The 25,408-nt window shown below is 42.7% G+C and overlaps 1 protein-coding gene across 2 annotated transcripts in view; it reads left to right on the top strand.

The window, feature by feature from the left end:
• Positions 1 to 25,201, top strand: part of specc1la (sperm antigen with calponin homology and coiled-coil domains 1-like a) — a 31,235-nt gene extending 6,034 nt beyond the window's left edge. The window contains exons 2-16 of one of the 2 annotated variants that reach the window (XM_021621266.2): positions 759 to 924; positions 1,142 to 1,280; positions 1,398 to 3,040; positions 3,341 to 3,548; positions 7,251 to 7,324; positions 7,560 to 7,735; positions 9,431 to 9,597; positions 9,754 to 9,875; positions 13,776 to 13,866; positions 14,568 to 14,663; positions 14,880 to 15,027; positions 15,209 to 15,311; positions 18,840 to 18,956; positions 19,823 to 19,882; positions 21,874 to 25,201. In XM_021621266.2, coding sequence (XP_021476941.2) covers positions 796 to 924; positions 1,142 to 1,280; positions 1,398 to 3,040; positions 3,341 to 3,548; positions 7,251 to 7,324; positions 7,560 to 7,735; positions 9,431 to 9,597; positions 9,754 to 9,875; positions 13,776 to 13,866; positions 14,568 to 14,663; positions 14,880 to 15,027; positions 15,209 to 15,311; positions 18,840 to 18,956; positions 19,823 to 19,882; positions 21,874 to 21,963 — 3,363 coding nt within the window. In that variant the 5' untranslated portion in view covers positions 759 to 795 and the 3' untranslated portion in view covers positions 21,964 to 25,201. Of the gene's footprint in view, positions 1 to 758; positions 925 to 1,141; positions 1,281 to 1,397; positions 3,041 to 3,340; positions 3,549 to 7,250; positions 7,325 to 7,559; positions 7,736 to 9,430; positions 9,616 to 9,753; positions 9,876 to 13,775; positions 13,867 to 14,567; positions 14,664 to 14,879; positions 15,028 to 15,208; positions 15,312 to 18,839; positions 18,957 to 19,822; positions 19,883 to 21,873 lie in introns of both variants that reach the window. The other variant, XM_021621264.2, reaches the window with a different exon arrangement.
• Positions 25,202 to 25,408: the final 207 nt, after the last annotated feature.

Raw genomic sequence — 25,408 nt, 5'->3', positions numbered from 1 at the left:
CATAAAGAGATCCAGAAAGCCTGCTTGGTTTAATTGTCACATATGCTGTGCGGGATAGTATGGCCAGCAGGTTGGGTTACAGATCATAGAAATCGCAGGGGAGAACAGCACCACTAATGTCACTCAGCTGAGGGATATTACTGAGATCTGCCCCTCCCTGTCCCGTCTCCAGCAGTATAGAATTTCAACTATGCCTACATCTCTGAGAACCGTAGTCTGGCCGAGCCCTTTGGAAAGCCATTACTCTGCAAATTGGTTTATTTTTAGGCTCTCTTGCAATTATGATTTACTCTTGCGATTTATTGCACAATTATTCCTTGTAGACAAAAAATAAAAATGTCTTGTATTCAACAAATATAATATTTCTTAACTTCTTGGTATGCCCTAAAAGTTACAAAAAAAGACTGCCTCATTTGTCCTATAACGCTGTTTTATAACCTCTACTGTCATAGATAAAGCCCCAAATATTTTCCCTACCATGGTCATCTGGACAGCAAGGCAAGTTGTCCATGCACCTGGGTGAGACACGTGAACTAATACACATGGATTGTGTATTAAATCTTTATTAGTGACAGTAGGAACTTCTGGGCAGAGAACAACCCCGGTTGAACCCTAACCAGCCTATGACTGCCATCTGGTAAAGTTGATGACAGTCAGGAAATCTGACACTGGGATGAAGAGAGATGAAGTCACATGAGCATGTAGTTGAAGTGAGTCCTTCCATTGATATGTTGTCCTTTCTCCCTGTGTGTATCCAGATTGAGGTGTAAATGTTTGGGCATCAGAGAGCCCAGTATGAAGAAGACAGGCAGGCCGGTGGTGAGTAAGGCTCAGAGTGGAGAGAGGGGGAAGACTGAAGGCGCTGCTACAGGAATCACAGGCAAGGCTGCAGCCAAGACCACCACAACGGCACCTCTGTCAAAGGTACACTTCTACCCCTCTACACATCTTGTCACTAAGCCAAGTAGACTTCTATCAAATTCAAAATTATATACAGTGGCCTACTTTGCCAACACCAATTTGTACATGTTTATCATGGTACCGAACAATCCTATGTTATTATTCTGCCTGCTGACTGGATTAGTGAGCATTAAAATAATTGTTTTCATGTGATTGTTTTTCCATGTGATTTGTTCTCCAGGTTAAAAGCAATGATGATCTGCTAGCAGCAATGGCAGGGGGCACTCCAGCTATGACCAGCACTGTGACCAAGAACAAGAGGACTGCCTCCACAGGGACCAGCAGTGGTAACCCAGACAGTAAACCAAAGACTAGCTCAGGTAAATCTGTTTATATCTTTATGTTAGCTGACTAGCCTCTAATGACCTATGCTATTTTCATCGTACTTATTATTACTCTGCATTTCATGCTTGCTGGGCTCTGTCTCTCTTTACAAGGTTCTTCAGCCAAACGTGTGACGTCCTCTACCTCCAAGGAGCCCAACTCGTCAAGGGACCGTCTGCGAACATCCAGAACATCGGCTAGTAAGAAGCAGTCATTGTCAGGGACGGGGCAGGAGGATGTGGCCCAGGGAAAGCGCTCTCGCACCCAGCAGCTGGCAGAGTCGGAGGGCCGCATGAACAAGTCTAAATCAGACAACCAGATCAGTGTCAAGGTGGCCCTGGAGACCAAGGTGAAAGACCTGCTGGGTTTGGCCAAGAGCAAAGACTTGGAGATCCTGCACCTGCGCAGCGAGCTGAGGGACATGAGGGCCCAGCTGGGCCTGGGAGGGGAGGAGGTTCCCACAGAGGAGGGAGGAGGAGGGGAGGAGGAGAAGCCCCAGGAGAGGGAGGTGTCAGCCATCACAGCAGCGGATGTGGAGTCCACACTGCTTCTCCTGCAGGAGCAGAACCATGCCATTCGTGAGGAGCTGAACCTGTTGAAGAGTGAGAACCGCATGCTGAAGGACCGGCTCAACGCGCTGGGCTTCTCCCTGGAGCAGAGGCTGGATGGCTCTGACAAGTTCTTCAGCTACCCCTCCCTGAGCCCAGACCTGGCAGTCAGCAGTGGGCACAGTGATGGCGGGGGCACTGGTACCCTCACCTCCTCTGTGGAAGGCTCTGCCCCTGGCTCCTTGGAGGACCTGCTGACGGCCCAGCAGCACAGTGGTTCAGTGGACAACCTGGACAGTGAGTCCAGCGAGGTCTACCAGGGTGTCACCTCCAGCGATGATGCCCTGGACGCCCCCTCCGGAGCCTCGTCCTCCTCCGAGTCGGAGAGCGTGCCCAGGCGAGAGCGCTCACACCGGGGCAGCAGCGGCAACACCAGCGAGGTGTCTGTGGCCTGCCTGACGGAGCGCATTCACCAGATGGAGGAGAACCAGCACAGCACAGCCGAGGAGCTGCAGGCCACACTACATGAGCTTGCTGACCTGCAGCAGATCACCCAGGAGCTGAACGGAGAGAACGAGAGGCTAGGGGAAGAGAAGGTAATCCTCATGGACTCCCTGTGCCAGCAGAGCGACAAGCTGGAGCACTACGGCCGGCAGATTGAGTACTTCCGCTCTCTGCTGGACGATCACCACGTGTCCTACGTCCTGGAGGAGGACATCAAGAGCGGCCGCTACATGGAGTTGGAGCAGCGCTACGTGGACCTGGCCGACAACGCCCGTTTCGAGAGGGAGCAGCTGCTGGGAGTGCAGCAGCACCTCAGCAACACGCTGAAGATGGCGGAGCAGGACAACGCTGAGGCCCAGGAGGTAATTGGGGCTCTGAAGGAGAGGAACCACCACATGGAGCACATCATGGAGTCTGAGAGGCAGGACCGGGGGGCCATGGTGGCAGCGCTGGAGGAGTACAAGGCAGCGGTAAGCTGTGAGCAGGTAGAGCTGAGCCGCTGCAGGGCCCAGCTGGACCAGGAGAGGCAGAAGGTGGCTGAGCTCTACTCCATCCACAACTCTGGAGACAAAAATGACATCTGCCAGCTGCTGGAGGGGGTTCGGCTGGACAAGGAGGCGGCGGAGGCCAGGGCTGCCAAACTGCAGGAGGAGCTGAGCCACGCCCGCACTGATGTCACCAGACTGCAGGACACCCTCAGTAAGGTGAGTCCACCACACACACACCATCCTACAGAGGTAGTACATTTGATCCCTGATCCCACCCTTTTGATAGTTTGCTCATGTTCCCCATCAAAGTTGCGAGACTGCTTCTGTCTCCTGTATTCAACTTGTGGAAAAGTTCACGAAAGTCCACTTTCTTCCATACCACCTTAAAAGCTTTTCATAGAAATGCATGTGTCTGCTTTATATGTACCCTCACCACTGAAAAGAAGAATGAGCATTAATTTGGGCCATTTAGTTTATGAATGCGATAATGATTGATTCCCCTGGTGGTGTGTGCAGCTGGATCGGGAGTACCGGGACATCCAGGAGCAGGAGCAGAAGCAAATGGCAGAGCAGAAGCGTGGGCTGGAGAAGCAGCGCGGGGAGCTGCAGGAGAAGGAGACTGAGATCGGGGACATGAAGGAGACCATCTTTGAGCTGGAGGACGAGGTGGAGCAGCACCGAGCTGTAAAACTCCACGACAACCTCATCATCACAGACCTAGAGAGTGAGTGGGCTGTGGCCAAGGGGGAAAACATGTCACAGCATCATAGATCGATGCCAGGGAATCTTTTTCCAATTTATTTTCATAACCGTTTTAGAATAAATTCCTTTTCTGGACATGATTGGTTCATATTCCCAAAGTAGCCATACAACAAATGACCGTGCTCATCTCTCATGGGCCTATTAAATAGATAGACTATATGTATTTCAGGTTTTGCCATCCCATATGCAGCGCGGTTTATAATGTAGACCTACAGTTGAATTTAACAGGTGAACAGTTGATATTTTACGTTGCAGAAGGCCTATGTATGCTACTGTAAGTACTCTATTTGAATGTATTTTTATGTTTTAGAATTCGCAGGCTGTCTTATCATATTTAGGTAGGAGGAAAAGTCGATGCACAAACATCGTTGAACTCTGAAAATATAGTTTACCAAGCTACCATTACTTCACACTTGAGGAAGTTAAGCTAAAGTAAAACTACCCTTAAAAAATATAGTTTACTTAACTAAAGTTACTTAAAACAATTAGTTCAGGACATCAAAACTACTTTGTGAAAAATGATCATATGTAAATCTGAAATGTCGTAGATGACCAATTACAAGGTCAGATCACTCTGTAGTCAGGTGTTAACAGAATGTGTAATTGTATTCTATTAATCACAAAAACAAGGTTTCAGGTGAGTTAGGCAGGTCTGATGCTGAAAAAGAAAGAAAATGATTGCCCATTTTACCCATATTTTATTTTTGTAAAAAGAGTAGTGTGTAGTTCCAGTAGTTAGCTCCACCACTACATGGCAAAAACGTTATTAACTACTGTTAACACTACCTGATTGGAATTTAGTTCCACTACCACCAAGCTACTGCAAAATGTAGTTAAATTACTAGTTGAACTTCATGCAGTTTACTACTCTCCAACACGGACAATAATCTATTGATAAACTAAATATTGAACAACCGCGTGTATTTTGCATAGAAATGTGGGCTGTAGCATTTAGCCTAATTGTTTTGAATATGCAACCAATCTTGCAGAATTTGCAGACAGGCACTCACTATATAGGCAGCATAGCATGCATGTTTAGTTTGAAAAGGTCACTGCAAAATATTCAAACATTCTGCCCACACCTCTACAGAAATATAAATTGCCATTTCTCTTTCTTATAAAAACTACGTTGACCTAATTCCAATAGTTTCAAATTATACAGCAAATAAAGGGTTTTATTGTCACCATAAAAGGTGAATGGAGGCCGTTTTCCAGGTGGAGTTTTAATGCTCGTTCACGGGCGCACAGTTTCTTTTACGACAGTTCTGATTCGTAACGGGAAACATTCGAATACTATGGTGTGCGGCAAGTTTTTCAGACATTTCGCTTTTCAGACATTTTGTGTGAAATTTCTGCAACGGTTACGAATGAAGCCCCTGGTTCTACACATAAGACATAACACTGGAAACCCACTGTGCATTTTACACCTTTGGCCAGTGCCACATGGTGGCTGTGTAGAGCTGTGTCAGGCTTCTTGCAGCCAGAGGAAAGTGTGAACAGTACAGTAGGAGTGTGCCGAGTACTTGGACAAAACAAGTATTGTAATGGATATGGAGAATTTTCCGAATACGATTATGACGAGTCTATCTTTTTTTAATGATCTGTGATCTGTAAAAGTTATTTTCAGCTGCCAGCACGCATCTCTCTTTCACTCAAACAGTGTGAAGCACTGTGTGCGCCAAACAACTATTGACTAGTATTTCTGTCTGTAAAGAAACTTGCTTCGTTTCGGTTGAGCCTCCTAGAACGATTGGATTAGAACAAGCTGCTCTCCGTCTGCTGTCATTTCATTTGACATTTTAGTCATTTAGCAGACACTCTTATTCAGAGCCACTTACAGTAGTGAGTGCATACTATTTCGTACGGGTCCCCCTTGGGAAGCAAAAACCCACAACCCTGGCTTTGCGGGACCACATTTCCCCAGGCAGACACGCACAGATGTTTTCACAGAATGTCTGTCGTGATCTAAGCCCATGGTTCTTGCAATTATCATTTATTCTTTCCCAGGCATTTTTACCGATCATAAATAAATGAAAGTACAAATGTAGATAGTTTATTTTGATTGTACAAATGTTGTGGCATAAGTGTTGGGGGAGAGGTTTTGCTCCTCTCAAAAGTGAAACAATATATGGGGCAAGTGAATTAGCCTACCTTCATCTAAATCTGATTCAATAAATGTTTCTCACCCATCTACACACAATACCCCATAATGACAAAGTATAAACATGTTTTTTTTTACATTTTAGCACATTTATTGAAAATGAAATATATCTAATTTACGTAAGAGTCAATACATGTTAGAATCACCTTTGGCAGCGATTACAGCTGCGAGTCTCTTAAGAGGTTTGCACACCTGGATTGTACAATATTTGCACATTATTCTTTTAAAAATTAATCAAGCTCTGTCAAGTTGGTTGATGACCATTTCTAGAAGCCATTTTGAAGTCTTGCCATGAATTTGTCTCCTAGTGTCTGTTGGGAAGCAGACTGAACCAGGTTTTCCTCTAGGATTTTGCCTGGGTTTAGCGCTATTCCGTTTCTTTTTATTCTAAAAAAACTCCCAAGTCTTTGCCCAATGACAAGCATACCCATAACATGATGCAGCCACCACCATGCCTGAAAATATGAAGAATGGTACTCAGTGATGTGTTGTGTTGGATTTGCCCCAAACATAACACTTTAAATTCAGGACATGAAGGTCATGTCTTTGCCAATTTTTTTGCAGTTTTACTTTAGTGGCTTATTGCAAACAGGATGCATGTTTTTAAATATTTTTATTCTGTATTTTTATTCTGTTCCTTCTTTTCACTCTGTCATTTAGGTTAGTATTGTGGAGTAACTACAATGTTGTTGATCCATTCTCAGTTTTCTGCTATCACAGCCGTTCAACTATGTAACTGTTTTTAAGTCACCATTGTCCTCAGGGTGAAACCCCTGAGCGGTTTCCTTCCTCTTCGGCAACTGAGTTAGGATGGATGCCTGTATCTCTTTTAGTGACTGGGTGTATTGATACACCACCCAAAGTGTAATTAATAACTTCACCATGCTCAAATGGATATTCAATGTCTGCTTCTTTTTATTTTTACCCATCTACCAATAGGTACCCTTCTTTGCGAGGCATTGGAAAACCTCCCTGATCTTTGTGGTTGACTCTGTGTTTGAAATCCACTGTTCGATTGAGGGACCTTACAGATAATTGTATGTGTGGGTTACAGAGATGAGGTAGTCATTCAAAATTCATTTTAAACAATATTTCACACAGAGTTCATACAACTTATTATGTGCCTTGTTAAGCGCATTTTTACTCTTGAATTTATTTAGGCTTGTGAATACTTTCTGAAGACACTGTATGAACTTGTTATTTAACAGAAAATAACATGTTAACTCTGATACACTTGGTAGATAAAGTCAATCATGTTTTGCCTTTTAGACTCCTTGACGTGTAGCTGTATTGCTATTGGCTTCAATGGGATTCAAGTTTACTTCATAGACTGAATTACACAATAATTAACCCTAACCTCTAGTTTCATAAGTTGGTGCTGCTAAGGTCAGTGTCTCTATCAGCTCTTGAATTGTTTGAAAGCAGATTTTCTTCCTGCGCTGTGTGTGAATATATCCTGTGGCCCGTTCACATGAACTCAGCCATGTCTGCTTCCTCCCTCAGACTCTGTTAAAAAACTGCAGGACCAGAAGCGTGACATGGAGCGGGAGATTAAGATTCTGCACCGGAGGCTGAGGGTGAGTGGGCCAGTGGACAGGGCCATCTGAGGACCAGAGGTCACTGACATGGTCAAGCACAGCAGCACTATGGTTTGGTTTGGTCCAAACCATAGTTACAACTGTAATCCACTCGAAAACAATATGATGATATTTGCTTACACAAATTTTCTTATTAGCTTTATCATTCCCGGCTCAGTGATTGAAATGATGTTGCTCTGTGTGTATGTGCGCGCGCATGTGTTTGTCTGTTCAGGAAGAATCGGCAGAGTGGCGTCAGTTCCAGGCTGATCTGCAGACGGCCGTGGTCATCGCTAATGACATCAAGTCGGAAGCACAGGAGGAGATTGGGGATATGCGTCACCGTCTCCGCGAGGCCCAGGAGAAGAACGAGAAGCTTGGCAAGGAGCTGGACGAAGTCAAGAACCGCAAGTAAGAGACACTGAGAAACACGCTGTGCTTGATTCCAAGTGTCATGTGGGCCGACGCCAGCTGTCTTGTGATCATATAGGCGAGATGTACAGTACTAGTCAAAAGTTTGGACACACCTCCTCATTCTATGGTTTTTCTTTATTCTTGCTATTTTCCACATTGTAGAATAATAGTGAAGACATCAAAACTATAAAATAACATGTATGGAATCATGTAGTAACCAAAACAAAAAGACAGCTTTGCACACTCTTGGCATTCCCTCAACCAGCTTCATGAGGTAGTCACCTGGAATGCATTTCAATTAACATGTGTGCTCAATGTGTGTTCAATTAATTTATGGAATTTCTTTCCTTAATGCGATTGAGCCAATCAGTTGTGTTGTGACAAGGTAGGGGTGGTATGCGGGAAGATAGCCCTATTTGGTAAAAGACCAAGTCCATATTATGGCGGCAACAGCTCAAATAAGCAAAGAGAAGTGACAGTCCATAATTTAAGACATGAAGGTCAGTCTATCTGGAAAATGTCAAAACGTTGAACGTTTCTTCAAGTGCAGTCGCAAAAACCATCAAGCGCTATGATGAAACTAGCTCGCATGAGGACCGCCACAGGAAAGGAAGACCCAGAGTTACCTCTGCTGCAGAGGATAAGTTCATTAGAGTTAACTGCACCTCAGATTGCAGCCCAAATAAATGCTTCACAGAGTTCAAGTAACAGACACATCTCAAAAATCAACTGTTCAGAGGAGACTGCGTGAATCAGGCCTTCATGGTTGAGTTGCTGCAAAGAAACCACTGCTAAAGGACCCCAATAAGAAAAAGAGACTTGCTTGGGCCAAGAAACACGAGTAATGGACATTAGACCGGTGGAAATCTGTCCAAATTTGAAATCTTTGGTTCCATCCGCCGTGTCTTTGTGAGACGCAGAAGAGGTGAACAGGTGATCTCTGCATGTGTGGTTCCCACGTGAAGCATGGAGGAGGTGGTGTGGGGGTGCTTTGCTGGTGACACTGTCAGTGATTTTATTAGAATTCATCCCATCTGGTTTGTGCTTAATGGGACTATCATTTGTTTGTCAACAGGACAATGACCCAAAACACACCTCCGGGCTGTGTAAGGGCTATTTGACCAAGAAGGAGAGTGATGGTGCTGCATCAGATGACCTAGCCTCCATAATCACCCGACCTCAACCCAATTGAGATGGTTTGGGATGAGTTGGACCGCGGAGTGAAGGAAAAGCAGCTAACAAGTGCTCAGCATATGTGGGAACTCCTTCAAGACTGTTGGAAAAGCATTCCTCGTGAAGCTGATTGAGAGAATGCCAAGAGTGTGCAAAGCTGTCATCAAGGCAAAGGGTGGCTACTTAGAAGAATCTCAAATCTAAAATATATTTTGATTTGTGTAACACGTTTTTGGTTACCATATGATTCCATATTCGTTATTTCATAGTTTTGATGTCTTCACTATTATTCTACAATGTAGAAAATAGTAAAAATAAAGAAACACTTGAATGAGTAGGTGTGTCCAAACTTTTGACTGGTACTGTATGTGTGCCAGTGTGTTGTGTGTTGGGTTAACAGTGATTGCCACATTGATGAAGCTGGATGTGGTGGTCTGTATTTGCATCCACATGAAATGGGTGAGGTGGGACCTGATATGCCTAGATATGTATTGAGTGTGTTGGTGTTTGTCTCCTTAGGCAGGATGAGGAGAGGGGCAGGGTGTATAACTACATGAATGCAGTGGAGAGGGATCTGGCTGTACTGAGGCAGGGCATGGGCCTGAGCCGTCGCTCCTCTACCTCCTCTGAGCCCTCTCCAACTGTCAAAACCCTCATCAAGAGCTTTGACAATGCCTCCTCACAAGGTACCCCAACCTGCGAGTGTAAGATATGGACCACTTTTTTGTACTTTTATTCTCATTTCACCTGCATATTCCTAGTAATAAGCACAGCAGTAACACTGCTACTAATACAATGTAGTAGTATTACTGTGGGATGTGACTGATTTCTGTTCACAACAGGCCCAGTCCCCACGACCGCTGCCCCTGCTGCTCCGACAGCACCTGCTGCCACATTACCACGCACTCCCCTAAGCCCCAGCCCCATGAAGACCCCTCCTGCAGCCGCCATCTCACCCATACAGGTATGCCACCTGGAACCCATTCCAGTGTGTATGTTTGCATGGCAAGCTCTAAGTGTAGGCATCAGGTCAAGCACACAATAAAAACCTGGCTTACACTAGACCAGTCATTCACACATAGCTGCAGTGCATTCGGAAAGTATTCAGACCCCTTCACTTTTTCCACATTTTGTTACGTTACAGCCTTATTCTAAAATGTATTAAATAGTTTTTTCCCTCATCAATCTACGCACAACACCCCATAATGACAAAGCGAAAACAGTTTAAAAAAACAAAACAAGTATTCAGACCCTTTGCTATGAGACTCGAAATTGAGCTCAGGTTCATCATGTTTCCATTGATCATCCTTCAGATGTTTCTACAACTTGTTTGGAAAGGCATAAACCTGTATATATAAGGTCCCACAGTTGATAGTGCATGTCAGAGCAAAAACCAAGTCAAAGGAATTGTCCATAGAGCTCTGAGACAGGATTGTGTCGAGGCACAGATCTGCGGAAGGGTACCAAAATATGTCTGCAGCATTGAAGATCCCCAAGAACATTGTGGCCTCCATCATTCTTAAATGGAAGAAGTTTAGAACCACCAAGACTCCGCCCGGCCAGCATCAAGTTGTGGGGATGTTTTTCTATGGCAGGTACTGGGAGACTAGTCAGGATTGAGGGAAAGATGAATGGAGCAAAGTACAGAGAGATCCTTGATGAAAACCTGCTCAGGACCTCAGACTGGGGGGGAAGGTTCACCTTCCAACAGGACAAAAACCCTAAGCACACACCAAGACAACACATGAGTGGCTTTGGGACAAGTCTCTGAATGTTCTTGAGTGGCCCGGACTTGATCCCGATCGAACATCTCTGGAGAGACCTGAAAATAGCTGTGCAGCGATGCTCCCTATCCAAGTTTGAGAGGATCTGCAGAGAAGAATGGCAGAAACTCCTCAAATACAGGTGTGCCAAGATTGTAGCCAAGAAGACCTGAGGCTGTAATCGCTGCTTATGTAAATGTATTATTTCAGTTGTTTGTTTTTAAGAAATTTGCAAAAATGTATATAAACCTGTTTTTGCTTTGTCATTATGGGGTATTTTGTGTAGATTGAGGAGAAAGAAAACAACAAGAATTGAATCCATTTTAGAATAAGGCTGTAACGTAATAAAATGTGGAAAAGGTCAAGGGGTCTGAATACTTTCTGAATGCCCTGTATTTATCAAGGTCTAGATCAAATGATGTGTTTCAGAACTGCCAGAGCAGTATGGCAAGGAATTGTTGTCTGTGCTGACTAGGTCAGGGAGCGGTGCAGTAGTGAAAGAGTTATTGTGACCATCGGGTCAAGAGCTGTCCTATATTCACAGTGTTTATAGACCTCCATTACTCCACAGATATAATTTCCTCCTCTTCCTCTGGCACTTTGTCACAGTTGACAGTCTCAGGGCTTGCCTCATACACAGACCATGAGAGATTGAGTTGTTTGAGAATATGTCTCATAGCTCTAATTCCATTACCTCACTTTCCCTTAATTTACATTTTGGTAATTTAGCAGATGCTCTTATCCATAGTGACTTAGTCAGTGCATCCAAATTATCCATATGACCCAAAGATTCTTTCTCATGTTTTAAACTGTCACACGTTTTTGCAAAATGTCAGCTGTTTGCCTCTAACACATTTTTCATGAACCTGCAATGTAGTGTTGTCACGATAACAGAATCTTGACTTAGATACCGATTCCAGGTTTTGTATCACGATACTCGATACCACGGGGGGGAGGGGGGAATTAATCGTATTAGACAATGTCGTAGAGTGGCACTTGATCCAGACAGATCTTTTGAGTTAAATAGCATTACATTTGAAATGTTCTATTTAAAAAATGTATGAAAAAATTTAATTTAAATCATTAATGAATCAATTATATAATCATACAATCAATTTGACTTAGTTCGTTACCAATCTAACTACATAACAACATAATGGTAATCATTTATTTGAATGTTAAATCTCTAGTCTATTGATAATCTGGGTAAATCAAGATGTAGTCTAGGCCTATTTTACTATACAGGTGAATACATATCCAATAGGACTGTGTGCATGCATGGAGTTATTGATCTTGTTTTGGCTGATTTCATGTGGCTACAGATTAAAAACAATCTGTTTCCCTTCCATTTGGGACATATTTTATTGTACTGATCAACAACATTTGCATAGAAGAAGCAGTATCTTCTTATATAAGTGTGCGCTGTCTCTTTAAGGCCCATGACGTAAGCATTTCACTGTTAGTCTACACTTGTTGTTTACGAAGCACATGACAAATAAAAATGTGATTTGATTCACACAAACACTCAGTTCGAGGCTCGAGGGAAAGATGATCTTGGCCGAATCCCAAATGGACCCCTAAGCCCTACACCCTATGTACTCGTGGAGATCTGAAAGGATTTGACCGGTGTAAGCAATATGGTAATAGTTCCACCTAGGCTAGGTGGACATTTCACTGTATTGCTTATGCCAATCAAATCCTCTCAGATCTCCACGAGTGAATAGGGTGTTCGATTTAGGGGTCCATTTGGGATTGGGCGTGGTAGATTAAGTGAATGAATTAAGGTTTTGGTGACAATCTGCTTTAAAATCAGCAATAATTTTCCTTGTGGTGTTGCATATTATCATATTAGTAATAATGTAGTGAATTGATGTAAGCTAGTAAGGAAAGTTAGCCTACAACGCTGGAAGTTACGGGTGCAAATTATTGTATGGGACAATATACATTTGAGAAAGATCATTTGAAAAATACAATTTCGCTAAATGTATTTATTGGTTTCTTTTCATTTTGATAAGGGATGAAAATGCAATGAATTGAAGGTTATTTGTTGTAAAAGAAAGTTGATGTGGGGTGAGGTTGCGAGAGAACTTGAAGAAACAATGGGGTCCCCAGAAATTCTGTCCAAAGAAAATGGTGTCCCTGCTGAAAACGTTTGAATACCACTGCAATAGAGTATAAGGACAAATTCAGTCATTCCATGTAATACTGTGGACAGAGGGGCAAATCTGAGCATTGGATATTTTATATACATTATTTAAGCAGAGTATCAGATCTTCTCATATGAAAGGGGCAAAGTTCAGGGAGAGATTGGTTTTTCTTTTTCCTAGACAGGTTTCAAGTCTTCTGTCCTGCTTTTTCTCATCTATCCTCCTCTGCAGTCACAAGATTATTGCCAATGCCTGGCTGCTGGTGCTGCGGTCAGAATGGCCTCCTTGACCTGGGCATTTTTTCAGAAATTACACATAGTAGGCTACTTCTATAGGAATTGTGAAGACATTTTCAGGAGGTTTTTGGATTAAAAAAAGGGGTTTATGTGGTGGGCGTGGCAATGAGCATGGTCGGCTCATCAGAGCGACTACATTTTAGAGGCCCCCATCTTGTCGGTGTAGAGAAAGTGTTTGCATTTTTGCTCCATTTTCTTGCAATTCTACAATATTTCTCCATGGAGCTGTGAGAAAATGCTGCAGCTTTAAACCTAATTTCCTGCGATTCTACATATTCTGTCATGGCGCTAAAATTACATTTTGGTTTTAAAGCTATTTTGCTAAAATTCTATGCATTTTGCCATGGCAATGCTGTGTTCTTTTACTCAAAAATAATAACAAAATGAATACTCAATTCTCCCTGATTGTCTGGCTTTTATATAATATTTTTCTCAAACATTATATTATTTTTAAATATAGGTTCATTATCTTTTCTATATACTTTATATCTGCTTTCTAGCCCTTTATTATTTGTAAAAAAAATGTTTTACACTATTTGACTTAGGTAATCTGAAAAAATGCTTAGACTGACCGCCCAAGGATTACAATGGCAGAAAAATCCCTGATTTTGTATGTATGTGAGCGAGTTTTAATCCAATGATTGTTGGCCTATTTCAGAGACACTCCATAACTGGGTCCATCTCTGCACCCAAACCCCTCTCCTCTCTGAGTGACAAAAGGCCCAGCTACGCAGACATCAGCATGCCAGGTGAGTCCGCAGAAACACCAACACTGACAGCAGAGCTCCATATCTGGATCTTATTCGGTCCCTGGTGAATAAAATGAGAGAGGAGTACTCCGTCACAGTCACTCATAAAGGAGGAAAATGGCTGCAGATATGACGCAATTTCGTCTTAGACATCTTAGCTCCTCCTAGTATTAAGACTGTCTGTGTTGGGCAATGCAGTATGTGGATATATTTGTCATTTTAAAGTTTGGTGGTGCTTTGCGCCCAAAGCAGTGGGGTGGGTGTCTTTAGCCCCTAAGGGGGCGAGCATGGAGTCAGCAGAGCTTCACTTGACTTTGATGTGTGGGTTTAATAAAACACCATAGAAAGTGTGGTGTCCCAGTGACTGGCCTCCCCCATAAATGTTGTCATACATATTCTAGTGAGTCCCAGGGCCTGGAATGTGAACGTGCTATAATGGTCATGCCCTCCGATGTTTAGTTAAATGTCCCTGTTGTTTTTTAACCTCATTCGATGGTACTTGACAGTTCCAGGGCCTGGAATGTTACTTTGATCCCTTGAGTATAAGAGGACGAAAAAAATCCCTCTTGCTTAAACTAACATTTTGAAGGGAATATGAAGTGACTTTATTTCAATGCAATGTTTCTGTTTCCTCACTTTGGTTGTGGGGTTGTCATAATGTTTGTGTGTTTCATCCTGTCACTATCCTCTTCCCTCCACAGCAGAGCATCTTCTCAGGGGCTCCTCTGCCAGCCGCCCTGCCTCTGCTCTCCAGAGGGTGTCCAACATGGACTCATCAAAGGCCATGGCCATCTCAGGTATCACAAATCATGGACATATGAATAGGCCTTGAAATAGATCTATAATTCTTTTAAATGGTTGCCAGTAAAATTAAATGCATTTTGAGAAAGAATTCAATGACATTTGTAAAAAATAAAAAATTGAAATAAAAAAAATTTTGGGAACGTATGTTGTCGCTGGCAGTGAAGACGGGTCACTCACCCTGTATCTCTGTCTGTCTGTGTGGTGGCCAGTGTCCCGCAGGAGCAGTGAGGAGATGAAGAGGGACATCTCTGCACCTGAAGGTGGCTCCTCCTCTCTGATGGCCATGGCCTCTGCTTCCTCCCTGTCCTCCTCCTCCCCCACCGCCTCTGTCACCCCCACCGCACGCAGCCGCCTCCGGTAAAACCCTCATCAGTTCCATGCCGTTGATACGATACATACTAATCCACTAAGTCCTTTTTATGTTTTAAACAATATTTTGACTATACCAAATGGGCTTTGTGGACTAGCTGGTCAATGGAGTCTGAATATGTGTGTTAATTCAAATGATTCTCTGTCCTCTCCAACGTGGTGTGTTCAGAGAGGAGCGGAAGGACCCCCTCTCAGCGCTGGCCCGGGAGTATGGGGGGTCCAAGAGGAACGCACTGCTCAAGTGGTGCCAGAAGAAGACTGAGGGTTACCAGGTATGTGTTGTTCAGTCAGAATAGACCGGTCAGGTCATTTCACCTCTCGGGTCACTCTCTGTTGATGAGGATTTATTTTCTCAATAGTGAGACTCTGGTGGGGGTTTTTATAAGCTCATCTATCTGGAGTGACAATCTAATTCAATAACTTTGTCAGAATGTCCTTTATTCCTTCAGAGGTCTAGTTCAGTTAATTGTTTTTTAAAAGCCCCTCTCCGACACCTACGTCGGCGCATCCTTAATGCTCCCCTCTCAAGTCGTAAACTATTGTAGATGTTGTCATGAGGACTGTTGTCAGTTTTATTGTGTTGTCCTTATGTTTCCTCTCCTACTCTAAAGCATGTGACTGGACCAACAGTGCCTGGGAACGGCTTCAAACGTCATCCACAGAGGGAATAAACATTTGGCTACTTTGAAAACTTTATTTATTGGTTGAATTTGCTATTTAGGACACGTTTTTAAGACCCACTCTGTCATATTGAAACAGCCTTTTTTTTATGATCTTGGTCCTAGTGCAGAGAGTGACTGGTCGTCATGGTTCTCCAGGAAGTGCTCCAAATGTTACACATGTCGTGCCAACTGCCTGTCAGAAAAGCTGTGAATTGCCCTGGCTGAGAGGAGGGCAATGAGATTCAATACATTGGGGATTCACACTATAGTGGGATGGAAACAAACCAGCTTTGTTTTTTAGGGGGGTTCTTCTGTTGTTTGAAATGTTGCTCTTGCTGAGTAAGCAATCCTGCCAGGATTACGATGTGGTGTTAAGAGATCCTCCTGTCAAATGAATCTGAGTAGACACATCATATTCCACTCAATCTTTATGACCTCTTCCTTTAGAGAAACTTGGTCATTCTGATAAAACAGTGTTTGTTCGTGAGGAAAACAAGCCAGTTTATTTCTGACAGTATGGCCACAACAACCTCTCCCTCAACCGTCAGTAAAACAAAGGAGTTGATTGTTGACCTCAGGAAGCAGAGGAGGTAACATGGCCCGGTCCACATCAATGGGACTGCAGTCAAGAGAGTAAGCAGTTTGAAGTTCTTCTGAGTCCATATCACAGAAGACTTGACGTGGACCAACAACACCACCACTCTTGTCAAGAGGACGCAACAGCGTCTCTACTTCCTAAGATGGCTGAACGAAATTCGTCATGCCACCCCGGGTCCTCTCCAAATACTATCGCTGCACCATCGAGAGCGTCTTGACCAGTTGCATCACGGCCTGGTACATGAAATGCCACATCCACGACGCAAGGCCCTCCAGCGGCTGGTGAAGACGGCCCAGCACATCACTGAGACCGTACTTCCACCCATCCAGGACATGTACTCGAAATTCAGCCTGAGAAAGGCCTGCAGCATCATCAAGGACCCCACACCCCCCAGCCATGAGCTGTTCACTTGCTTAGCGTCGGGCAGATGGTATCAGAGCATTAGGTCTGATACCAACAGGCTCAGATACAGTTTCTAGCTACAAGCCATCAGACTGCTGAACACTTGAACTGGACTGACCACATGCTTGTACCAGGCGCACCGGTTTGTGTCCAGAAATGCAGCGCTGCTGGGTTTTTTATACTCAACAGTTTCCTGTGTGTATCAAGAATGATCCACCACCCAAAGGACATCCAGACAATTTGACACAAATGTGGGAAGCATTGGAGTCACCATGGGCCAGCATCCCTGTGGAACGCTTTTGACACCTTGTAGAGTCCATGCCATGACGAATTGAGGCTCTTCTTGAGGGCAAAATGTGTGGGGGGGGTATACTCAGTGTACATTCTTTGTGTACTTTGGTATACTCAGTGTACATTCATGCTACACACACATCTCAACTGCTGCTACCAGACTCTTATTAGGATTGTTAAATGCTGCACAATTTTAACATTTGCCCCCAAATCTCCCCTTGCCAAAACACTTCTAAATAACAGACTATAAATGGTGCCTTCCTGTAATATAATTATGCTAAAATGTTTTCTATTCTACTGAGCCATTTTAAATCAAATCAAATTTATTTATATAGCCCTTCGTACATCAGCTGATATCTCTAAGTGCTGTACAGAAACCCAGCCTAAAACCCCAAACAGCAAGCAATGCAAGAGTAGAAGCACGGTGTCTAGGAAAAACTCCCAAGAAAGGCCAAAACCTAGGAAGAAACCTAGAGAGGAACCAGGCTATGAGGGGTGGCCAGTCCTCTTCTGGCTGTGCCGGGTGGAGATTATAACAGAACATGGTCAAGATGTTCAAATGTTTTTAAATTACCAGCATGGTCAAATAATAATAATCACAGTAGTTGTCGAGGGTGCAGCAAGTCAGCACCTCAGGAGTAAATGTCAGTTGGCTTTTCATAGCCGATCATTGAGAGTATCTCTACCGCTCCTGCTGTCTCTAGAGATTTGAAAAAAGCAGGTCTGGGACAGGTAGCACGTCCGGTGAACAGGTCAGGATTCCATAGCCGCAGGCAGAACAGTTGAAACTGGAGCAGCAGCACGTGTCATCATGCCAGGTAGTCCTGAGGCATGGTCCTAGGGCTCAGGTCCTCTGAGAGAGAGAAAGAAAGAGAGAATTAGAGAGAGCATACTTAAATTCACACAGGACACCGGATAAGACAGGAGAAGTACTCCAGATATAACAAACTGACCCTAGCCCCCGAACTCATAAACTACTGCAGCATAAATACTGGAGGCTGAGACAGGAGGGGTCAGGAGACACTGTGGCCCCATCCGATGATACCCCCGGACAGGGCCAAACAGGAAGGATACTTTACTTTGTTCGTGTTCTTATCTTTTATTATTTCTTAGTGTTGCATTGTGGAGAAGGAACCTGCAAGTAAGCATTTGGTTGGAAAGTGTATACTATGTGTATCCCGTACATACTGTGTATCCTGTACATAAGACTAATACAACTTGAAACTAGTAGGAAGATGAAACAACGAGGTGGTTTTATTATGTTTTTATTTATTTATTATTATATCCAATTGGTAGTTCCAGTCTTGTCCCATCGCTGCAACTCCCTTATGGACTCGGTAGAGGCGATGATGCGTCCTCCGAAACTTGACCATGTCAAGCCGCACAGCTTCTTGACACACTGCTCGCTTAACCTGGAAGCCACCCGCACCAATGTGTCGGAGTGAACACCATCCAACTGTCGACCGTGTCAGCGAGCATGTGCCCGGACCGCCACAGGAGTTGCTAGAGCGCCATGAGACAAGGACATCCCGGCAGGCCAAACCCTCCCCTAAACCGGACGATGCTGGTCCAGTTGTGCGCCGCCTCATGGGTCTCCCGGTCGTGGCAGCCTGCGACACAGCCCGGTCTCGAACCCGGATCTGTAGTGACGCCTCTAGCACTGCGATGCCGTGCCTTAGACCGCTGTGCCACTCAGGAGGCCCAACGAGGTGCTTTTAGGACCAATGTCTGGGACCCAGTATCTATTGGATTATCAATACAATACACTTCTGAACCCTACATGTCTTTACACTGTACCTTTGCAATACAATAATACAATACAATACAATTTCCCCTCTTTCTGGCAGAACATTGACATAACAAACTTCAGCAGCAGCTGGAATGACGGCCTTGCGTTCTGCGCTGTGCTCCACACCTACCTGCCTGCTCACATCCCCTACCAGGAGCTCACCAGCCAGGAAAAGGCAAGCTGATTTCCTACTGTAGTGATGATAAGTAACAATATATCATAGAATTGTAACCAGGTTTCTATCCAACCATTACATGTGGAATAATTACCTGATCAGAAAAAGTCACGACAGGGCTCATGGAAGCAGGAAGTCGGTACAATTTCATAAATTTTCGACAGATGATTGGTTTGTTCGACATGGTGGGATCTTTTTGTGCGAGTATAATTATTTGAGAAACGTCGGTGGAAATGCCAAATATTGACTTAATAACCATCATATTGAAGTGAACTTGGAGTCACGTAATGATATGGGCCTACTGGGAAAAGCATTAAATGCTTATAGGCAGAGGAAATAAGTTATATTCATGCTAATTCCCAATAGGCTCAATATCGAGGGTAGGCTATTATTTAGAATTCTGGTGACATGATGATCGGTTCTTGGCTGCCAATTATCAAATAAAATGACATTGCGCTCATCCATATCTCATCATATAGTCACCCCCCTGTCCACTTTATCAGCGAAGTCTCGAGAGCATGTGCCAAAACCAGATTGTGCAAGTTTACGTGGTTTAAATTGCAATTTAAACCCATATAACTAACGTTTTTTTATTGGATACATGGGAACTTAACTGCAAACGTCATTTTTATCTGCACTGCATCATCAAGCACAGCCTTTTATCTGCAACAAGTCAGTTTGATGGAAACATCTCTGGTGGGAAAATGCACATTGTTTTTAATGCAGATTTTAGAATATATTTGCATGGAAATCTGTTGCCAATTGGATGGAAACCTAGCTATTGTTTAATCTTTTACAGTTGTCTCAATCTGTCATCAGGGAGCTTTATAGTGTGTGATTGTGTGTTTTTGTCTCCCGATCTTTAGAGGCGTAATTTCACACTAGCCTTCCAGGCTGCAGAGAGTGTGGGGATCAAGTCCACTCTGGTAAGATTCGAGTGAAAGATGACCTGAACTGTGAATAATCCAGAAAATCACATTGTAGGATTTTTTATTAATTTATTTGCAAATTCTGGTGGAAAATAAGTATTTGGTCAATAACAAAAGTTTATCTCAATACTTTGTTATATACCCTTTGTTGGCAATGACAGAGGTCAAACGTTTTCTGTAAGTCTTCACAAGGTTTTCACACACTGTTGCTGGTATTTTGGCCCATTCCTCCATGCAGACCTCCTCTAGAGCAGTGATGTTTTGGGGCTGTTGCTGGGCAACACAGACTTTCAACTCCCTCCAAAGATTTTTTATGGGGTTGAGATCTAGAGACTGGCTAGGCCACTCCAGGACTTTGAAATGCTTCTTATGAAGCCACTCCTTCGTTGCCCGGGCGGTGTGTTTGGGATCATTGTCATGCTGAAAGACCCAGCCACGTTTCATCTTCAATGCCCTTGCTGATTGATGGAAGGAGGTTTTCACTAAAAATCTCACAATACATGGCCCCATTCATTCTTTCCTTTACACGGATCAGTCGTCCTGGTCCCTTTGCAGAAAAACAGCCCCAAAGCATGATGTTTCCACCCCCATGCTTCACAGTAGGTATGGTGTTCTTTGGATGCAACTCAGCATTCTTTGTCCTCCAAACACGACGAGTTGAGTTTTTACCAAAAAGTTATATTTTGGTTTCATCTGACCATATGATTTTCTCCCAATCTTCTTCTGGATCATCCAAATGCTCTCTAGCGAACTTCAGACGGGCCTGGACATGTACTGGCTTAAGCAGGGGGACACGTCTGGCACTGCAGGATTTGAGTCCCTGGCGGCGTAGTGTGTTACTGATGGTAGGCTTTGTTACTTTGGTCCCAGCTCTCTGCAGGTCATTCACTAGGTCCCCCCGTGTGGTTCTGGGATTTTTGCTCACCGTTCTTCTGCTCATTTTGACCCCACGGGGTGAGATCTTGCGTGGAGCCCCAGATCGAGGGAGATTATCAGTGGTCTTGTATGTCTTCCATTTCCTAATAATTGCTCCCACAGTTGATTTCTTCAAACCAAGCTGCTTACCTATTGCATATTCAGTCTTCCCAGCCTGGTGCAGGTCTACAATTTTGTTTCTGGTGTCCTTTGACAGCTCTTTGGTCTTGGCCATAGTGGAGTTTGGAGTGTGACTGTTTGAGGTTGTGGACAGGTGTCTTTTATACTGATAAAAGTTCAAACAGGTGCCATTAATACAGGTAACGAGTGGAGGACAGATGAGCCTCTTAAAGAAGAAGTTACAGGTCTGTGAGAGCCAGAAATCTTGCTTGTTTGTATGTGACCAAATACTTATTTTCCACCATAATTTGCAAATAAATTCATAAAAATCCTACAATGTGATTTTCTGGATTTTTTTTCTCTCATTTTGTCTGTCATAGTTGAAGTGTACCTATGATGAAAATGACAGGCCTCTCTCATCTTTTTAAGTGGGAGAACTTTCACAATTGGTGGCTGACTAAATACTTTTTTGCCCCACTGTATGTGTGTGTGTGTGTGTGTGTATATGTGTATATGTATATATATATATATATATATATATATATATATATATATATATATATATATATATATATATATATATATATGTGTATATATGTATATATATATATATATATATATATATATATGTGTATGTATATATATATGTATATATATATATATATATATGTATATATATATGTATATATATATATATATATATATATATATATATATATATATACATATATATATATATATATGTATATATATATATATATATATATGTATATATATGTGTATATATGTATATATATGTGTATATATATATATATGTGTATATGTATGTATATGTATGTGTGTGTGTATATAATACAAAGATGAACACATGGCACAGCCTTTTTTCTAGGCATGATGTATCTTAATAACAAAGACCCTGTTTATTCAACCTGGTCTCATTCTCTGTTTTGCAGGACCTCAATGAGATGGCCAGTACTGAGAGACCAGACTGGCAGAGTGTGATGACCTATGTCACAGCCATCTACAAGTACTTTGAGACCTGATGTGATCTCTCCACCCAACATGGCAAGCACAACCTGCAGTCCAGCCTGCTAGCTCCTCTGACCTTAGAGCACCTCCAACACTTCAACTCGACATTCAACTCAGCTGTTATGCCTCACTTCACTGAGCCACCCTTCACCCCAACACCCAGCCATGCCGCACACCGGCCGCTCTGTCTCTCGTCTAGACGCCTTCTAGTTTGAGTCACCATAAGAAACGTAGAAATAAGCTCACTGTTGACTTCCTAAAGTTGACTTCCTAAAGCTAATCATGGATATTTCTATGATGAACATTTTTCACTGACACGTTTAGTGTGATGAACACAGCCTAAGGGCTCTTCAAGCACCTGTTCAGGGCCAGCTCTGTTTGGGATGCTATTTTTACTCTTATCCATTACTGGATAACCCATTTGAGGTCATCCTCAGTGCAGATTGTCTGGTTAAACCAGTATAATCTGAGCTACGATAAGAGCCTGCAGATCTACTAGCTCTACTCTCCTTGACCAGAGTTGGGGAACATGCTACAGACTATCCCAGCCTTTGTGCCTTGCACCTGGCTTTGATTCTTCTAACCAAGTGGTTATCCCAAATGTTTAAGCCAAACTATACCCAGTGTGCAGTGTGTCCACCCTAGGAATCATGGGACAAATTTTCTATGGAAATCAGCCAAGGCATTTTTTGCTCCATTGTCTTCCTGACCCATTGAACACTTTGTGAAGGGGCCTCTTCTATTATGGATTAAGTGCCTGTTTGATTTACATCGCTGGAGGTTTACTAAGAGACGGTTGGAGCAAAAATTGCTCAAATGAAACGTTTCAATGCTCCAAGCTTTCAAAGCAGCTTTGGAGGAATCTAAGTGAAGCTTTTTAGAAGTGATTCTCCAGTTCTATGAACACTAGCTACATCAAAAGGGAAAAGCTGTCAGGTGCTCTCTTGGTCACCTGTAAGATTCAAGTTACAATTTGATGTGCTTTTGGACTATTTTTAGGAGAGTGATCATTGCTACGTTAACATAATTAGTTTTGCTAACAGAGACCAACTCATAGAAAACAATAGGCTATACAGAACCAACACAATGTCTCTCAGTGATGGTTTTCTCAAATAGAACTGTCTTAATCCTGAACCAAAAAAGTAACTTGCTCAAGTGTCCTATCTATGTGAAGTCAAGGGCTAGACTTCCAAAAAAGTCCTAGCTCTTGGTGATTTGATTGTGGTAAATGTTTCCCCAGCATGTTGAGTCTCAGGGTTGGATGTTCTCTTGTTGTTGTCATCAATCATGATAGGGGAAGAGTTTTTTTCAGATTCAGAACGCATCCGTTTTGCTGCTGGAGCCAAATGTATTAACACATTGTTCGTTTTGACACATTACTTCCACCAACAGCAGACTGAAATTCCCAAGATTGGTCACAGTCCAGTTGTCTTGAACTGTAAGATTTGTGTGTTATTAGACCCTCTGAGCTCAACAATGACTAAGTTATTGTGTGTGTAATCTAACTCTGTGACTTGATATACTCCATCTTGCTAGTAACATTTAACATGGGGGGGGGATAACTACAAGAGATGCACAAGGAACTCAATGGTACATTTTATATTTGAGCTTTCTTCGTGTTATCACTTGCCACCCAATTGACTTTATTGATAAAGCTGTACTAACACTAATCATGTGTAAATCAATTCAATGTAGTTTACATAGTCACCAAGAAAGATATTGGAATGAAGAATGACTGTGTTATGTTATTGAGCCTCTGCTTATTGAAGTTTGTGTGGGTTAATTAGCATGGTTTAATCCACCTCGGAGTGTAGTGATGCAAGTGTTACAAATGTTAATGTAAACTTCATATAATGTGAATCTATGACTTTTCATCACACTGCTGCACTGATGTCTCTCCTAAACTCATAATGTATGATGACGATTTGCCTTTCATGTGGTCCCAGCCACACTCCTGTATCATTTCAGAATGGTACAGTATGCAATCGATACGCCGTCGTTGGTGTACCATTTTAGGCTTAGGCCCCCTTACGTCTATGATCTAACACACTCGCATGTGACCATAACTTTGTAGGGACAACATTTTTCTGAATATATTTAAAAGCACATTTGCGCCTGTCTGCTTGCCAAGCCACCTTCCCACCAGCTGTACAGGTGCACTGCATGGTGTTTGACAAAGCACAACTTGAAACACAATTGCTTGTTTTTTTTATGTCGATCAGTGTGGTTGGAGAGTAAGACTGGGCGGTTAAATGTTGTGTTGGTGGTCTATTGTATGGATAAACACTCATTTGTGAGAGCGCATGTGCTGTGACTGTTATTATTATCATGTACGGTATTTACTATTGAACAGTGAGCACAGCATGTCAACGCTAACTCGTCTATTTATGATTCCCATTGCTATACTGCAACCCTGTCTTAAATTTGATTTGCATTGGATCCAAACACCAGTTGGTCTGCAATTATTCTATTATGTGAAGCTACTTCTTGCCAAGTGTTAAAAATGGAATCTCTTGATCATGTTCCAATGGACATTGGTATTGATAAGTGGTCCTTCATGTTGTGATCTATGAGGACTTGAACCCTTGCCCTAACATTCTACTCAACTGTACAGTGTAGACAGAATGTAGTTGACCTATTAGATAATACAATGTGTTAAAATATCAGGATGATACCATCTTGACATATCATTCACCACTGAAGAACATTGGTCTGATTTTGCTTGATTTCATTTCCATATGTTGCTCATATTTTCCATGGCTTCTGTATTTCGCTCTGCATTTTCTTCCGTTTCTTTCTACACTACTTCACAAAAGAAAATGTGAAAAGGACTTTAAAGCATGTTATTATTTTTACGGGTCCGTTAGAGGTTCATTCTGTTTACTTGAAAGGTTGATGTTTTTCTAAGCTGCTTTCTTTTGGTTCTTATTAATGGTGCCTTTTGCCTACAAATGTATGTCATTCTTGCCAGAGTTTTACTTGGTAATAAGGAGGCCAAGAGACCCATGTTTCCTTTTGTCTCATTCTGTCTCTAAGTCATGATTGCCACAATATGAATTTCCAATGGAGTGTCTTGAATCAAAATGTATCCTGTTGATTGGGTAATGATAATATCAAGAGTATGGTGTAGGGAAGTAAGCCAAATGCACATTATGATAATCAACAATTCGGTAAAAAAATGTAAAGGCTTATCTGTATTTATATTGTTTTGTTTTGCAGACCAGTAATATTAAAGAATCATTGCAACAGGAACGTGTTATGTTTTGTGAAGGAATAAATGAATTTGCCATGTGGTTAATTCAGTCATATCCCCCTTTTTATAGAGTAAGAGGCTATGATTTAAATGTTGCGCTGAATGTATTATCAGATTACTGGTCTAAAGTTAATGAAGGCACTGATAAACAAAAAGCATTCATCGCTTGTGAAACAGGCAACACTAATATTAACTCTACTCTGTAG

Source organism: Oncorhynchus mykiss, chromosome 11 (assembly GCF_013265735.2).
Source record: "Oncorhynchus mykiss isolate Arlee chromosome 11, USDA_OmykA_1.1, whole genome shotgun sequence".
Classification (NCBI taxonomy): domain Eukaryota; kingdom Metazoa; phylum Chordata; class Actinopteri; order Salmoniformes; family Salmonidae; genus Oncorhynchus; species Oncorhynchus mykiss.
The sequence above is the reverse complement of the archived record's forward strand: the minus strand, read 5'-3'. Positions and strand labels throughout refer to the sequence as shown.